At 42.7% G+C, this 17,705-nt stretch overlaps 1 protein-coding gene and 1 pseudogene across 1 annotated transcript; both read left to right on the top strand.

Moving 5' to 3' along the window:
* On the top strand, positions 1-1,260 carry LOC107205383 (annotated as a pseudogene).
* A 1,828-nt stretch (positions 1,261-3,088) lies between these two features.
* Positions 3,089-12,700, top strand: CDCA4 (cell division cycle associated 4). The gene is given in 7 exon segments (XM_015632008.3): positions 3,089-3,199; positions 3,847-4,016; positions 5,867-5,923; positions 6,643-6,723; positions 8,580-8,739; positions 8,742-8,857; positions 9,017-12,700. Coding segments are annotated over 5 exon segments (1,125 nt in total). The 5' UTR covers positions 3,089-3,199; positions 3,847-4,016; positions 5,867-5,911; the 3' UTR covers positions 9,773-12,700.
* The last annotated feature ends 5,005 nt before the right edge of the window (positions 12,701-17,705 follow it).

The following is a 17,705-nucleotide window of genomic DNA, read 5'->3' as shown; positions in this document are numbered from 1 at the left end:
ATGAGGTATCAGAAGACTGCAGACCATAAGCCACCAATGGCACAGGAAGATCAGGTGCACAGACTGTGAGGATATAAAAGCACAGAGATTTCTTTGGGATCCCTCTCCAGAGGCACCACCTCGAGCTTAAAGAAACTGACTCTGGCTCAGAACCTAAGGTCCAAACTATTTCTTTGTACAGCAAAACTTCAGAGGTGACACAATTCACAGCTGAGTACCTGGAAAAAGTCTTTGCATCACATAGATGGCAGGAAATTTGGTGTACAGATGTGTTCGAAGTTCTTGTTGGGGTGGCTGATATGGAGTACTCAGCTCTGAAAGCAGTTGTGCAACTCAGCTTTTCTTGTGTGAGTCACGGGACAGCTGGAACCCTTGAAGCTTAAAGGATACCAGATACCAATATGGGAGCTGTGGGTTGTGTGTGGTGAGTCAGGAGAGTTTGACCAGACAGCACAAACTGTAGAACATGTCAGGCTCTTCTACCAGTGTGTCTGGAGGACTCGGACAGGGAGAAGGATGACTGGGATTATTTTGTGTGATGTGTTGAGCCTTGATTGAGGTTGCATTCTGACATCTGAGAACATGGTATGATTCTGGGCTTGTTGCTGATTGTGGTAAAGACCTAGAAATACAGTTTCACTGTAATCCACTGACAGCTGTAAATGCCTGTTATGAAGCAGACACAGTCATCATGTCTCCTGGTCACTGTGTTCTAGGGGGCCTGCTCTGCAGTGCTTATTCAGTTGAACTCAAAGGCTATGGCTTTTATATTGTGGTAAAATAAACAAAAAAAAAAAAAAGAGACATCTTTCTTGATTGTACATAATCCAATATAAGATCTACAGTTTGAAGTGAATGCGACATGAAGTTGTGAAGGAGGTTTTAAACATCCATCATGGGAAAAACACCCTGGAGAATTGTGTGTTACACTGTGGAACCAGAGGCATAACAGTGCAGACATCAGCTAAGCTATTAATGAAAAACTCAGATCTGTGTGATGCCAAGGGTGCTGGTGTGGGAATATATCCAGGTAATGCATAAACTCTGTTGAGCAATGGTATGTACTTGCTGCAAGGAGAGAATTCTTTTAGATGACTTCTTAGATGAATATTATGACACTCCAAAGGTAATTATGATCAATAATGGGATCCATAGTAATAAAGGATATGATGTGGTCCTGGTCAGATCAATGATGGTCTCTGAGCCAGAACAAAAGGGAACACGCAGCCCACCCAGTCAGGGGATGGCCAGCATGTGTAGAAGCTTCAGGCATGAATAATTACCTGAATGCACAGCTTCATGAGAGACCTGACATTTCTGAGCAAACTGAAGGTAACTTCGAAATTGCAAATGAACTCGGCGCTACTTCTACAAAGAAGACCGGATGAAGTGACAAAAGATGACTGAGTGAACTGTCTCGTCCTAAAAGCAGATCTTGTTTTGCTATGGAAACGTTATTTCCTCCTGCTTTACTGTATATGCCACAGCTCTGCTGTTTCCCATCCTTTCCTACAGAGCCTTAGCCGCAAATAGGAATCAGCCTCGCCGATCCTCCAGCTCCTGCTGCCTATCCCACCCTTTCTCCATTTCCTTCCCCTCCCCGTCCCGCCGCGCCCCGGGGGCGGGAGGCAGCAGCTGCCGCCTGTGCGGCTCTCCGGCGGCCCGGGCCAGCCGCCCCTCCTTCTCCCGGGCTGCTCCGGAGCAGCCGGCACGTAGCTGCTGGACCGGGCGAGCGACCCAGAGACGCTGGGGCGGCCTAAGTGGTTACAGATGTGCAGCTGCATCGAGCTGGGGTCACAGCGGCGAGCAAGGTTTGGGGAGGGGGTTTCGCCCAGCAGGGCAACGGCAGCTTTAGGACAGAATTAGCCTGAAAAAGACTTCCGAGATCAAGCGAAACCTGTGACCAAACAGGATCGTGTCAGCTAGACCATGGCACTAAGTGCCAGGTGCAGTCTTCCTTCAGCACCTCCAGGGACGGTGACTCCACCACCTCCTTAGGCTGCCGGTTCCAGTGCCTGATCACCTTTTCTGTGATGAAAGTCTTCCTAATGTCCAGCCTAAACTCCCTACAGCACAGCTTAAGGCTATCTTCTTTCTTGGGCTGTCACTCGTTCCCTGGGAGCAAAGAGCGACCCCACCGGGGCGGGGGGGGACACCCTCCTGTGAGGGAGTTGTAGAGAGTCTCCTATTCTCCAGGCTAAATAATCTGCCTCAGCTGCTTCTCATAAAACTTGTGCTCCAGACCCTTCATCAGCTCTCTTTCCTTCTCTGGACACACTCCAGCACCTCAATATTCCTGAACTGAGGGGCCCAGAACTGGGCAGAGCACTCGAGGTGTGCCCAGTACAGCGGGGCGATCGCTTCCCTGGTCCTGCTGGCCACACTATTCCTGACAAAGGCCAGGATGCCGCTGATCTTGCCCACCTGGGCACTCACTGCTGACTCGTGTTCAGACAGCGGCTCCCTGCGGGGTGTGAGACATCACCCCCGCCCCAAGCACGCGGGTTCTTGGCTCTGACTGCGAGACCCGGGGCTGGGCGGCCGGGCCCGAACAGGAAATGCCACAGGCCTTGCTAATGGAGTACTGAGGCCTCCTGTCACCCCCGCGGGCACAGCTCCGGGGCTCCCCAGCCCTCAAGGAAGTGGCGCCTGACGGCGGGAAGTGTCCGGGCCAGGGCGGCCAACGCTCCCTCCTCCAGCACGGCTCCCCGCGGGCTGCAGCGCGGCCAGGTCTGAACCTGTTCCCGCCGGAGCCCGTGGCCGGGAGCCCAGACGCGCCGCAGGCCCTTGGCTGCGATTTGAAATCGGGGTGGCCCCGCCTCGCCCCCGCCCCCGCCTCCCTCAGCCTCTCACGGCCGAGGGGAAGGGCCGGGCTGCCATGGCAACCCCACCGCCTTCGGGGGCGGAGCCCGGGACGGGACAGACGGGCGTTATAGCCAATCGTAGCGGCGAGTGGCTCCTGCCGGGCCTGGAAGCAGCCAATAGAAGCCGCCGTCGTTCTTTGGTGGGCGCGGTCTCCGGGAAAGGCCCGCCCCCGGCGGACGCGGGTGCCTTTGTGGGGTTTGACAATAAGATGGCGGGCGGGGAGAGGCGGGGCCGGGTGGCTCCGCCCGTCCCTCAGGCGCGGAGCGGGCGGTGAGGCGGGAGCGGTGTTCGGGTTCTTGGGCGGGCGTGCGCCGGCGACAGCAGCGGCAAGGCTGTGAGTACAGTGGGCTGGGTCGGGCCGGGGTGGGTCGGATCCGCGGAAAGCCGGTGCCGGCGAAACCCGTGGAGGGGACGGGGTCGATTCAAAATGGCGGCGGGAGCGCGGGCGATGAGTAACCGCCGGGAGCGCTGAGGGGGCCGGGGCGGGCGGGACAGGGGGCCTGTTCCGCACCTCTCCTCCGTTCGGTCCCTTCCGCAGCCGTGCTGCCTCATCGTCTGCGCCTCTGCCGGGCACTCCGCTACACTCCCACCACCGGGGAGCTCCCCCTCGCTCCCCGCCCTGGTCCCGCCTCTCCCCCCGGCTCTGCGGGCTCCCCCCGCTCAGCGCTCCTGTCCCCCGCCTGCGTTTCCACGAGCTCCTAGCCCAGCTGCCCAGCCTGCCCTTCCCCGGCTGCTGGAACCTCTTCCTAAATCTCTCGAGTGCTGGAGAGCTGCCTGCAAGCCCCCTACGCCCCAGGGTGGACAGACCCTAGTGCTTTATAGAGGCCTTTGTTCCAGTCCGAATAGCGATGTTTCTGGCCTTAGCAGCCCTCTGCTGTGTCTGCATCCCACCTTGTACCTCGACACCACCATATGGATACACGTGCATTGTTAAAGAGGAGGAGTAGCTCTCTTTCCGTCTTTTTCTCCACTGTTCCACAGAGCTTTGGTTTCTTCCCACGGTTCTTAGAAAAGCCAGTGTTGAAGCGGAGAGGATTAGAGTGGTAGAGGGGACATACGGCCCCTTCTTGCCTTCTTGTGCTAACCATCATCACTGTACTCGGCTGTACAAAAAGCACCAGTGTGCTTCACAACCTCCAGCACTGGCCTAGGTAGGTTTTGTCTGCTTTCTCCTAAAGATGAGCACTGCTGAATTCCCTATCTTCTCTGTTACCCCAGTTAATGGAGGCAGCTTTTTCCCTTAAGTACTTATGTATATCTTTGGCAGCATATCACTATATGAGTCTGAATTGAGTGTGAACCTGGAGTTCTGAAGTTGATGCTCTAATAAGAATTGGAGCAAATTTCAAGCCTCTTATTTGTAAAGCAGACTGGGAATTTGTCAATCCTAAAAACAAAACTTATAATGAATTGCATAATACTGTGCTATTATTTTCTGAAAAAGCAAAACAACAAAACCCACAAAACTCCTTTTTCCTAGTGCACTATGCTGCAGCTAGCTGTTGTCTCCTTGACAACATTTATTTTGCGTAGATGTTTCAAACAGCAGTTTAGTTGAACACACAAAGTTTGGGCTCATGACACTGGGATAGCAGAGGAAGAAAGGATATGATGCTGCCTCTTGGACAAATAAAGATGCTGCTTGAATTTATCAGGGGATTTTGAACACCTTGACTCTGAAGCAGCAGCAGTCTTGCTCTGGTGTACCAAAAGGTTTTACACAATGGCTAATGCCTTTTTGAGTATGTTAATACATAAGTCAATAGGAAAATGTACTTGGATTTTAATTAATTAAGTTTCAAATTTAGCATTCTCTTGAGAAGAGTGCTTATTGAAGATAATGCAGAGAAGTCTGTAGGAGGTCATTTGTGTGCAAGGTTTTAATTGCGTCTGACAGTAGCTGTGAAGTTAATATGCTTTTAGTGAGGTTTCTGAGGTATACATCTATGCCAGTTTATAGAACCCAAATAAATGAATGTCGTGATGGACATATTCTTCAACTTTATACTAACAGAGGTCCACGTGGTTTGGTTATTGTCCTAGGGAAAAACCTGGAATCACATGCAGCAGGTTTTACATATTATTATAGTGCATGGGAAAGCTTTACTTTTGTAATATGTAAATGTATTACAGTCTGGACTGGTCTGCCTGCATCCCCTGTCATTTAGTTAGTGGATGTGATAATGGCTCTTTTACCAACAGCAGTGGTCCCCTCCTGTATTGTTCACTATTTTGCAAGGCAAACAGCCACAGCCTCTCCCTCTAAAATTGTCAGATATACCAAATAGCATCAGAAAATGTTTCAATTTATTTTTCTCATGACTGCACCATATTTACCTGTAGTTATTGGGGGGAGGGGGGAGTGTTTGTTGTCTTTTTTGTGGTTGGTTTTTTTCAAATTAGGTTTATGTCCTTGTCACCTACCTCCCATAAATAGAAATTTTGGGATTCAAAATAGTTACCAAACACAGGCTGTAAAAGAGATCACTTTCCATTTATAAATGTTTTGAAACTGTACCTGGGGAGCAAAAACTTCTGAACTTTTATAGTGTCATAAAGTGTTTGCCAGAAATAAGAAATAGTTCACTGACTTGATAAGGTGTCTGACTGAAATTGTAGTTCAGATGCCTTAAGACACTGTTTCTAAAGTTGCTGTGAGCTCAGTCCATAAAAGAAAAGGAGACTGTGAGTTGGTTGAAATAGTTTCCATGACATAACATCATGTAGTTTGAATATCTGGGATCAAGTCAAAAGATTTTGGCTTGAGAATGTTAAAGGTGGAAAGGTGGATTTTGGTTTTTTTCCGTTGTGGTATTTTAACAAGTATGCAAGCTTCTTGAGGAAAAATATGTCTTCTGCACTCCCACCCCCAAGTCCTTTGTCAGCCATCTTCTTCCCCCCCCCATCTGTGAGCAAGCAATCTTGAGAAATTGTTTATTACTAGACAAAACAGAAAATAACAACAGATGTCCATGTGCATCTTCTTTTGTTTCTTTTCTAGGTATACACTTCAGTTGGAGACACAACTGACTTGTACTGCACAGACATGTCTAGAAAAGTATCTGAATTGTTTCCATAGTTTATTATAAAAGTTTTTGTAGCCTATTAGAACAGCATTCTTTTTAGTTTCAGTAGTTAAGGGAATTGTTGCATGTGATGGGAAATTGTATTTGAGATATCAAATTTTATTATACTTAAATGGATTTAAAAATTCAGCCTTTATAGTTCAAGTAGTTTAATTACTGTCATTACTTTCATTATTGTCATCTTGCAAAATAAGTCTTAGTCACAAAGTTTCTGTGCTGGTAAAGGGAAATTCTCATGTTTTGCTATGTTACAGTTTTATGTTAGTGCCACTTTATTTTCTCTAGATGCTACAGAGATACACATGTGTTTGTACAAGAAAGGTGGAAACTATAGTTTAGTAATAAAAGTAAAGGAAGACTTGCTGTCATTATAAAGTGAAAACTTTAATGCTCATATAAAAAATTTTTGTTTGCCCTTTAAATGGCAAAGGTGTAGGCAGAAGGGAGAGTCTAGTCCAAAGGTCAGGGCAGTAGCCTAGGACTTGGGATTAAACTGGTATTTTCCTCCTGCTGCAGATTTTGGGGGTATTGTTGGCCAAATCACATTCGTGCTCTAATTGTGCATTGGGTTTAATTGTACTATTCATGTTTTTGATGCTCACATCATACCAGGATAAAGATACTGTAGCAAAACTATTTTGTTCTGCATCTCCTGTCTCCGCTTGACATCCTGCTTCCCTGTGCTTGGCAGGTGGAGCTGTCACTTTTACTGTATGGACTCTTGCTCAGTAGCATGGGAGAAGAGGAAGGACTGCATCAAACACAATTCCTGGTACGTCACTTTTTGCTTCTTAAATGAAACCGTAACCTGGTACTCTGTGCAGTCATGAGAACAGGATGACAAAGAACTGGCTTTATGATGTAAGATACTAATTGAAAGCAAGCTTTAGAAAAAAATCCAGTGAATGCTGTGAAAGATTTATCTTTAAGAATCAATAAATGTTTTTCGTCTGCTTCTAGGTGCCCAAGTGTGATGTATTGAGGTTTTCAAGTTTTTTCCTGTGTTCTGCTGGTGTGCCTTAGAAGGCATATAAATGCTAAATTATAGATGTAAGAAAACCAGGTTAGCATTCAATTGAAGTTTTAATTACTCTTCACATGAATGTAAGTTGAAATAAAAGAAGCTTCAAACTCTGCTCAGTGTTTTATGTTCAATGATTCAATCATACATAATTTGTACACAGTCCCAAAAAATATTTCTAGAAGTTGTTTCACATGGGAGGGCAGGGTGTGTTCAGAAACTATACAAGTGTAGGAAAAACTAAATAGGATATCCTTTGATAGGAAATCTGCAGGTATGTCTGAAAATCTGGAAAAGGATCTATTGAGAAACATCATGTGTTGTATTTAATAGGAGTAATGCAAGTATGTTAGGTTTCAGGATAAAATTTTAGAAGAAATGTCCGAAGTATTTAATCCATAGCTAATCCATGGATAGCTTTTAAGAAGTTATGAAAAATGACTACAAGACCAAGTTCATTCAATTCTGTAGTCTCTGCACATTATGATTTCTGAAGAGTTTTGTACCTTCAGTGGAAAAAATCTTTCAAGAGCGGGTAAATCCCAACAAAGGTTATTTCATGGATATATACAGCAATGTAACAAATGTTGTACAGAGTCAGACCAAGTGTTTATCTAGCTACTGTGCTATCCCCAGGTTTTCACAGTAGATAAGCATGTAATGTATTTTGAAAGGAACAGTGTTGTTGCCTTTTAGTGGATTTTTAGAGTCTCTGAAAAAGCTGAGAGAGAATTCCTTGAAAATATGTGGAATGTACTGTAGCAACCTGAAAAGCAAGGCAGAGTTTAGGGCTTATTGAGGAAAATGGGAAATTATATATAGAAAGACACTGCAATAGTATTTTGGTTTTATCAGCCTTTAAAGTTGAAAAACTTTTTTGTTTGGGTCACTACCTTAAGAAAAAAAGTCCTCAAATAGTGGGCAAACAGGAATTCTAAGATCAGAAGACTTAGAAAGAAAATAAGGAAGACGCATAAATGTAAAGATCAGGCACCAGCTTTAATTTACAGCCCAATTTTTATAAGAATAAAAGTGATATATACTACATTAAAAAAAAGTCACTTTGTATTCCAAAGTACCATCTGCAATATTTGCATGGGGTACTGTTGTCAAAATTAGTGCAATTCAGAAGAAGAGCTAAGGCTGGTACTTCAGAGGCACCCCTTGGAGAATTCAGCAAACGATTTTAGGTGTGAATACTGAAAAGCCTGCATGCACCCTGTGTGTTTTTAGCTGTGAACCTAAGCTTTGAATATAAGAATTTTGCTATCTTAGTCAACTGGGAAAGGAGTACAGGAGCCCACACAGAGGATGACTGTGACTATCCTTACTGGACTTGCCCAGTTCTTATTGGAATTACGCAGTTCAGTTACTCACCCAAGGAAGGGAACCGGAAGGACTGCTTTAGGCACCTCTTCTGAATGTCTCAAGTTATACAGAACAAATCTAGATACTACTCTATTTGTAGCCAAAATAAGCTAATCTTTTCACATATGCTGCCCATGTTTTATTTCTTTCATGTTACTTTGTTAGGCATATTAATGTTCTGGAGGGGTCAAATCTTTTAAAGATGGTATGCCAGGTTGTATTTTTATTTCCAAAATTAGAGGTTAAGCATGCCAGTAGGAACTCAGGAGGAGCGAGGAGAAACTGCCTCTCCAGTAGGTGAAATACAGCCGGTGAGATGTTTGCTTCTGTGTGAGGCATCAGCCCCTGACTTCCATCAAGTGTGGAGCTTAATGGGAGCCAGGAGCTGGGAGCCCCTGCCTCTCTCCGATGCCATGCCTTGTGGACCTGCTCACCCCTGGTTCCCGAATGTCGCCTTTGGGACCCAGTCCACATGTTCCTGACCCCTGTTGTACCACACTGGCCATTCCAGAACATGGTATGACAATTCTGATGTTTCTATCTTTAAAGAATTTGCTTTTTAATAGAAGATTAAACTTCGCTGTTCTCTTTTTTAGTACTTTTTTTTTCCCTCCTCTCTCTTAAGCTGTTTATGTTGTACATGATTTTTTTTTTATTTGTTTGGTTTTTTTAATAGGACACAATGTTTGTACGAGGATTGAAGAGAAAATGTTTTGATGGTGAAGAAGATATTGAAGGGACTCTGGCTGGTATTAAGGCTATCCCTTCCTATAATCTCCAGCGGCAGTCACTTTTAGATATGTCCTTGGTTAAACTTCAGCTGTGTCACATGCTGGTCGAACCCAACCTTTGTCGTTCAGTGCTTATAGCCAACACGGTACGGCAGATCCAAGAGGAAATGACTCAAGATGGGACTTGGCAGATGATAAATACACAGAGTACAGGGCAGGCATCCCTGGATCGTCTTGTTTCAACAGATATCCTCTGCCGTTCATCTAGGGATCAAGCTGAGGGAAAGCATGTTCCAGCCTATGGTACTTTCAATAAAGACTTTGAGAGTGACCAGGCACAAGATAGTTCAGAAACTATGTCAACAGCCTCTTCAGTGCAAGCACCAAGAAACCTACAGAGCAACGTGTGGGAAATGGAGAATCCACAAGAAAATAAAGGAAACTTTCAAAAATCTTTAGATCAAATATTTGAGACACTGGAGAATAAAAGTCCTAATTCTGTTGAAGATCTGTTTTCAGAAGTTGACAATTCTTATTATGATCTTGATACTATGTTAACTGGCATGATGAGCAACACAAAAATGGGACACTGTGATAATCTTGAAACATTTTCTACTCCAACAAATACAGCTTCTAACTCTAATTGTAAATCTGATCTTAATGACCTTGATCATATTGTGGAAATCCTTGTTGAATCTTGAACCTCATTGCATAGGAGGTAAAGATCTGTTAATGGGAAGAAAAGACTTGAGAAAGCAATTTCCATAGTTTGTTCTATCAAATCTGCACGAGTATTTTACAGGTATCTATATATTATATAGATATATATATTAAGAAGCACTTCATATTGCAAAATAGTGTTAACTCTTAAAGTTAACCTGTAACTTGTAGTGTAACAATCTGATTTATTGTCCACTGAACTGTAAGTACATATGGAAAAAGTGTCTACGTTGGGGGTTTAAGGCTCTTGAAATTGGGTTCTTTTTACCAATTTCTTTTAGCCTTTGATAGAGGATGTCCTCAGGGAGAGGGATTCTCTCATCATCTTATACTTCTCCCATAAAAATGGTAATAAACAGAGAGAAAAGTTGGATAACTGGTTTCCTATTTTCCTCTGGTTTCCACTTTGTTACACCACAAAACTCCTACCATACCTGCTGCTTCTGTTTTACTTCGCTACATGGCTCTTAAAGAGCAGTATGCAATAGTCTTTGTTATCCTTGCTAGCTTCTTCTGGGTTTTGCTACAATTTTTACTTCAGAAATAGTTTTAAAGTGTTTATTGGTGTTTAGATTTTTCCAGGTATTTTCCTAAAATATATTTTTTACTACAGATGTTATGTCAGCTGCTGACTTAGTAACTTTTGATCATATCTGCAGTTGATGTATTTTTTGCAAGATTTTCAAAAAGGGATGTTTTTTTACCATGAGCTACCCAATGTAGTTCAGTAAAGTGTATGTAAATGTAAATAGACAATTTTATACTTTGCATTAAAATGTAAGAGCTGTTTTCATGATTCTGTTTTATAGAGTAGTACTTTACTAAATTGAGAATTGTACATTTATGCTTTTCATGCCCCACATATTTGAGTATTATTATAGGAAGAGCTTTGATCTAGCTAGACACAATTACATTTAATTCATTTCAGACCATACTTTTTGTTAACTACAAACCTAAATGATGTAGGTTTTTATTTATGTGTATTTATATGTAAATGTCATCAAGTGAATTGTTTATCATTGAAGTCTACCATCAAATATTTGTTTATATGGGATAACTATCTTGCACTAATTACTACAAAAAGTGTTACTGGCGGCCTTTAAGTCTCACTGGTTGGAATGTCATGATGTCTTGTCATAATTAATGTGCCCCACTCTTCAAAGGGTTTCCTCTTGGCTTTTTTAAATAACAAAAAATGTAATACAACACGGGATGGTGGTCTTTTTTTCCAGCGCATTTGGTTTAGAGTGTATATAACTAAGCTTCTTCCTAGGAGGCTTTTTTGGGGGAAAGGGATAATTTGAGTATAGCCTATGATTTTATTCTAAAATAACAAATGTTTACCATCAGAAGCTGCTACTGGGGAAAAGCCCCAAGCGAGCAGGGAAGGGAGAAAATATGGATTGGTTTCAACATTGGAATATGTTGGCTGTGGCTGTGTCAGGGGAAGACCTCTCTCAGTAACGTGGTTGTTTTCTGTAGATCTAAGCCAAGCAAGTTACTGAACAAGAAAAGAAAACCTTGCTGTGTGTGACAGGCTCTGCCTTCCCATGAGTGACCTTACCTGTGGTGCAGGTTCTCAAACCTGGGAACGGGATTGGAGGTGGGGGTGCCAAAGGGGTGTTAAGAACATTTGAGTATCTCCTCAAGAATAAGGAGACCACTGAGCTTATGTGCTTTAGAATCATCTGCTTTGAGGAAAGATCGTATCATTTAGCTAAATTTTACAAACTCGACAGTTGAATGCGTATGGGCTCCATCTTCTGAAACCATGCATTTGGTGTGAGTCTCCAGTGAACTGGAAGATGTTTCTTATATTAAATTTGGCATAAGATAATTTGTAGTTGCTGTAGTTAAACTTTGCTTTCTCACTTCAATTAATAACTTCACGTTAAAGCACCAAATAGCATATAGGTACTTGCAAGTTCAGTCTGTAGGATACAGCTGGACCAAAGAGAATTTTGCTCATGCTGCATGTTTTAATTGAGAGATCACTCATAGGTATTGCAGTAATAAATGCCGATTTGGCAGGATCCAAATACAGATACAAACTGTCATATCTCACTGTGAAATAAAGCTGGCTTGTTTGGTAGTGTTTCTTGTAGTATCAGAGATTCCTTAAAAATCATAAATCTGCAGGTAATTTTTCTTGATGCTTTTTTGTGCATGAACCGCTGGACTGGACTGCAGATGCCTTAGGGGGTAAATCAGAAAGCCAGGCAGTTTCAGAGTTTTATAAAGGGAATATCAACATTGATTGGAATAACTAAATATCTTGCGTTCCTCTGGGAAACTCCCAAAATTGCTCTGAACTGTGTTGAAAAATCACAGGTTTGAGCAATTATGGATGTTCCCCTCTGCCTCCATACCCTCTATTTTCATTAAATGAGCAATTTTGTGTTAAGATATTTTAAAAATGCTCTTCCCCACCTCCTTCATGTGCATCAGTCTGCATGTTACAGATAGGAATCAATATAACTTGTTCATAACTTAAACTATGTCTCAAATGCACGTGTGTGTATTTATAACTCTATTATTGTTAAAACAATTTATGGAGACTAGTTGGCTTAACAGGAAATGTGTTAGGTAAGTAGGCATTTATAGAGTTAAGCATTTAAACAGAAATATATATCCTATTTTATTACATTCTTAAAACTTATGCCAAATCTTATGTGCTCTTACAAGCCTGATATCTTGGCTCAGCAGGTATAATAATTGTTATTGCTGAAACTTGCACAGTCACCATGCAGAACTGATGGGTGCCTACAACTGGTCTGACTTTGCAGAGACCAGTCTGTAAAATCAGCTTGTCTCCCTGTTGGTTTAATACTGTGTCTCAATCTGATTCAGCTTCTCATGCTTTGTTTCTCTTGGTGGTAAAAGAAAAAAAAAATAAATAATAAATCATCTTATTTTCTAACCGACATTTCATTTCTTTAGTAAGCTGTTGCTAAAAATGTTAGCTGGTGGGGATTTTCTTAATTTCTATTTGTAAATGAGAAATTAAAAAAAAAAAAAAACAACAAAAAACCAAAAATGTAGCCTCTTAAATTAGGAAAAGCTTGTGACAAATTCTGCTGCCACTCCTAGGACTTTGTACTCCTAGGGAAGTTGTGGAGCTTGCACATCATCAATGCTGTGTGTCTGACAGGGCTGTTGGTCTGCCTGGTGTCACTGCAGACCTGCACAAAAGAAAGCACTGTCAAGCACGTAGCTAATATCCAGTCTGCTTCTTTTGCAGGTAACACTGGGTATCTGTCCCCTTCTTCTGTGCATGTGGTTTTATTTCCCCCTTTCCTTTGCCAGAGAATCAGAGCTCAGGCATTCTGCAAATGCAAGAAGTGCAAGGATCCAGGGTGCTGTAACCATGGCTTGTCTGCTTATTGCTTCTGTGTTTGTGTGGTGTTTGTTGGTTTCTTTTAACCCCCTCTCTCTGCCACAGCTCTGGGAGTTTGCCTAAGACAAAAGTGCAAAAGACATCTCTCTACGCTTGTCTCTACGACTGTAGCTATATTTGCCTAAAGACAAATTTAGTCAATGAAGAGAGAATCAGGTCTTTGAAAAAAAAAAGCACCTTTCCTGACCAGACTGCCTTGGAGGTGCAGCAGGGAAGGGTTTCAGCCTGGAGCAGTTAGGGATTCACACGTGAGCTGAGCCCTCATACTCACCAGGAATTACCTGTTCTCAAAGCTGTCCTCAGACTTTTTTTGAAGTTCAGGTATATCTGGGCTGCTTTAGTAAGCATTTTAAAAGGCATTTTAAATTGGCTGGGAGTATAGTTTAATATTGTAATTACCAGACCATTATAGATTTTTTGTGTCTCAGAATATTGATTTGCGTGACTGCCTTGCAGTCCTGCAACTTATTCCATATTACCTTATAAGTAAACAAACTGTGAAAAGCTAGAATGAAAAAAACCCAACACATTTGTTTTCTGACATCTATGATAGAACAAATAAAAATGCTTTCAAAAATTACTTCTGTTCAAAGTAAAAGTATGCTTGTGTCTCAGGCCTAGAATGTGTAGTCCCATATAAAAAAAAAAGAGACTGATGATGACAAATTTTGTTTGCTCATCAGTTCTGAAATGAGTGTTATTTCATGCTCTGTGACTAATACTAAGAGTACAAAGCCACCCCATGACACTAGTGAAAAATACAAAAATTTCATTGTTTGACATGCTTTTCATAAGTTTGTATGGTAGCTCTTCCTTTAAAAAACAACAATAATTATTCATTTGCTTAACTAACATTCCCCCAAAATGAGTGGTTTATGACTTGAAGAATTATTGTGGCAAACATTCAAGCATGACGAACATATCAACAGGAAAACCTAATGCTGGAGACTGCTTTGCATTGCCAGGGAAATATTTCAGTAATTTCAACTGTCATCTTTTTAGGCAAGAGTAATTGAAGATACAGGTGATTACAAGACTTCTTGCAAAACCAGAATTAAACAGAAATTGTATTTCCCTGTATGCTGTATTTGGAAGTCCCCATGGAGCTTGTGGGAAGTGCAAGTATGTACTGCAATAGTAAAATGCTGCAGCAAAGGAACTGTATATGCTATTTTTCATGTTCCATTTACAGACAAGATTTGGAGAGGAAAAGAAATGTATCAAGTAATGCAACTTCAACCTGGGGTTGTGCAAGCTTACAAAACAGGACTTCCAAGGGGAAGAGCAGGTATGTTGATAAAAAACAAACTCAAAAACCATGAGTTTAATACTTAAAAGAAAAAAAAACCCAGGACTTGTAACAAATTCACTCTTCTGTGTTTGAAATAATTTCTGAGAGAAAGGCTAGATATGGAAAATACTGGGTGTTTGGATTATTTTGTGTCCAGTGAGCTGACTGAAAGTTTAAGACAAAATTTCTGAATGGTTAATTGTTTAAATTGAAGCTCAGTACCATAGTTAACTTTTGTGTCTCTGCTTTGTTTAAAAGGTATAAGGGGAAAGTGCTTTTTCTTGTAAATTATGATTCCTTTGACAAAAGAGAACAATGGCTAATTTCCTACTCTGAGAAATATTCAGTAAGGTGTTGTTAGGTTTTGTAATAAGCATCTTGTGTCATAGCTTTTTCTAATAAACTTGAGTAACTGTCTAGGATTAGTTTGTTCACAGCGGCTTTACCACCAAAAAGAGGTGGTAAAACTAACCGGGCTTTAGTGCAGCGTGCTCTGCCTTTCTCACTTCCCTGTGGAAGGATGGCATTTATGGGATCATTCTGCCACTCAGCTTTAGAATAGCTAATTTATTTCAATCAAATCTGGCAGATCTCACAGTCACTACATTTTTAGAATGTATCCAAGTGTGGAGATACCAGAAGAAAACAGCATTCTGTACTGATATCCAGTAATTCAGATAAGGGAGAGACTTAAGTTTCCAGGCATGAGACCAGCTTCAATTAGAGCTCATACCTTAGACACAGAGTAATTAATCACAGGCATAAATCCATAGGAAAGCAGTCTTCATTAGTTCCTGTGTTGCTGAACCGTGTTTTTGAATAGATGCCGAGTATGAAGGTAAGAAGAAGTAGCAAACCTCCGGCTTTCCTTTCAGATGAGTTATACAGAGACATTGATTGGTTTGAGGGTTGTGTTTTTTCCTGGTTTATGCAAAATTTGCTGCAAAAGCAAATATGCTGCTCGTGAGAATGGCATCCTGGACTGCTGCAGTGAGTACAGACATTCTGAAAGGCTGTGTTTAAATCATTAAAAAATCATATGCAATCCTGTTCAAGTCAAAATGGGAGAGCATTAGACTCCTAGAACATGACCTCATTTGAGAACATAAGGGCCTTTTAAAGGAAGTTTTTTGTCAAGAAAGACCTTATATGTGTGCTCAGACCTCTGAATTCACTGTGTGAGACAAGCATGGCTCCTCCAGCACATAAGATGCTAAATATTGCCAAGTTAAACAAGGTTCCAGTTCTTTTATGTGAATTCTACTGTTAACACAAGCAAAGAAGTGACCAAACCCTTTGCAAATAATCACCATATTTTGGGTCATTTCTGTTAACTTCAAGTGTTAAGCCATGAATCCAAGGTTGTTATGCATGTATTTAAACAACTTCAGGTTCTTTTTTTTGGTACCTCTTGTCAGAGCATGCTTGAAACACCTGTCCTTTATAGAAACACCTGCTATAGAAGGCACATTCACCCTTTCCTATTGCACAGAACAAAAATTGCTCACAGAACCTGACTATGTTATGTTAATCACTCAAGAAAGAGTGACTGGTGTTGGTGTCTTTCTGGGAGGTATGCTGGACTTAAGAAGAATGGTTGTACCAGAGGCTCAAGCATTGCCTTGAGCTGTAGAGAGGGAGAATTGTCCAGGACTGTACTGCTGCTGCAGGGTAGCCCAGAGGTCATAGACTTTTTACCAGCAGGGGTCAAGTCTGCAAAGCCTAACCTTGGCTCAAACTATGGGAACACTTTAGGGGTACTGCTAGTTAAACTACCCCTTTATATTCTGTGTTAGACATACTGATTCCAGATCCATCCCTTTTGCACCAGCTACCTTTGTACGCCTGTCCTGTGTCTACTCGTTGGAAATAATCCCCAGCATATGGCAGGGGTCGGTCCTGGTGCAATACTCCTGGTTGTCCCTGGCTGACTTTAGCAGGCAGAAGAATCCTGAACATCTCAGGGTTACTCCTCCACTTAAGCCACTGTGTGGTGGGAAGGAAGGGCTCTGGGCGAGGTATTTGGTCCACTCCTCCCCCTCAGTGCTGACACTGGTTCTGCACTTACACTTGGTGTAGCAGATGGACCATGGGGGTTGGGGTGTCACCCCTCAGCCATGCGGGGAGGCGACACAGCTCCGGCAGCGTGTCAAAAAGGATTCATTAGTGCTTCTCAGGGCAGCACTCACTCCTCTTCTGTGCTCCATGACCCCCAGCAGTGAGGTCAGAGCACAGCTGTGGCTGAGGAATTGGGGGCACCATACTGCAGAAGAGTGGTGGCCTGGAGAGATGGTCCCCTCATCCTCAGTGAGAGACCTGTGGGGGTCAGCTCCGGCTTTCTGTCTCTCTGCCCTTCACTCCTGTATTGGGTCAAGCCTTGCACACTCCTTATGAGGAGACACAAGGGTTAAAATCTATTGGACTTGAGGGTTTAAAACAAAAAATCTTTGCTGAATAATCACAAAAACTTTCATCAAAGTTGTAGCATATCTCCTGCAGACAATTGCAAATGTTTCTGTAGTACGGATGAGACCTACATGGAACCTTGTGTATGAAATTGGTCTGTGCTTCCATCGATGTAGGAACCTATCTGTGCAAATGTCCTTGAGTACTGTTTGGTTTTAATGTCCTAGAGATTGGCTCTTTCAAAGATGGGTTTAGATCAAGCAGCCTTTTTGGGGATGGATGCATCAGGTAACCAACCCATGGCAAGGTTTGACAAAGGATGAAAATCGACCTTTACAAATACTTCAGTGTCAGATTTTGAAATCTGGTTTGTACAAACACTCGTGCCAATGTAACTTGATTACGCAAATGCCCGTGAAAAGCAAATATGAGGTTTGAGCATGGCTAAAACCATCTCATCTTTGAAGAAAAAAAAAAAAAAAAAAATCAAGTGAATATTCATGGCAGAATTGTGCAATGTTTGACGTAGCTCTAGGGCTGGTCGGGCTGTGTGCCTCGTTGCCCAAGAGCCCTGGCACCGGGCGCTATAGGAAAGCTGCTCTGTAGAGGCCCTGGGCACGCCTTTGACTGAAATTTCGTAGTTTTGGTCACAGACGGAGTGCGAGTTTATACAAAAAAAAAAAAAGGAGGGGGGGCGGGAGTGGCTGCGGGCTTGGGTCCGAGCTGGCCGGTGGCTCCGCGGCGGTTTCAAGGCGCAAAGTGCGGCGGGAGCGGCGAGCGCAGGATCGCGCTGCTCGGCCGAGCCCGGCCCGGCCGCTCC

Source organism: Parus major, chromosome 5, assembly GCF_001522545.3.
Source record: "Parus major isolate Abel chromosome 5, Parus_major1.1, whole genome shotgun sequence".
NCBI classification, from domain to species: domain Eukaryota; kingdom Metazoa; phylum Chordata; class Aves; order Passeriformes; family Paridae; genus Parus; species Parus major.
This window is presented reverse-complemented; position numbering and strand designations above follow the sequence as displayed.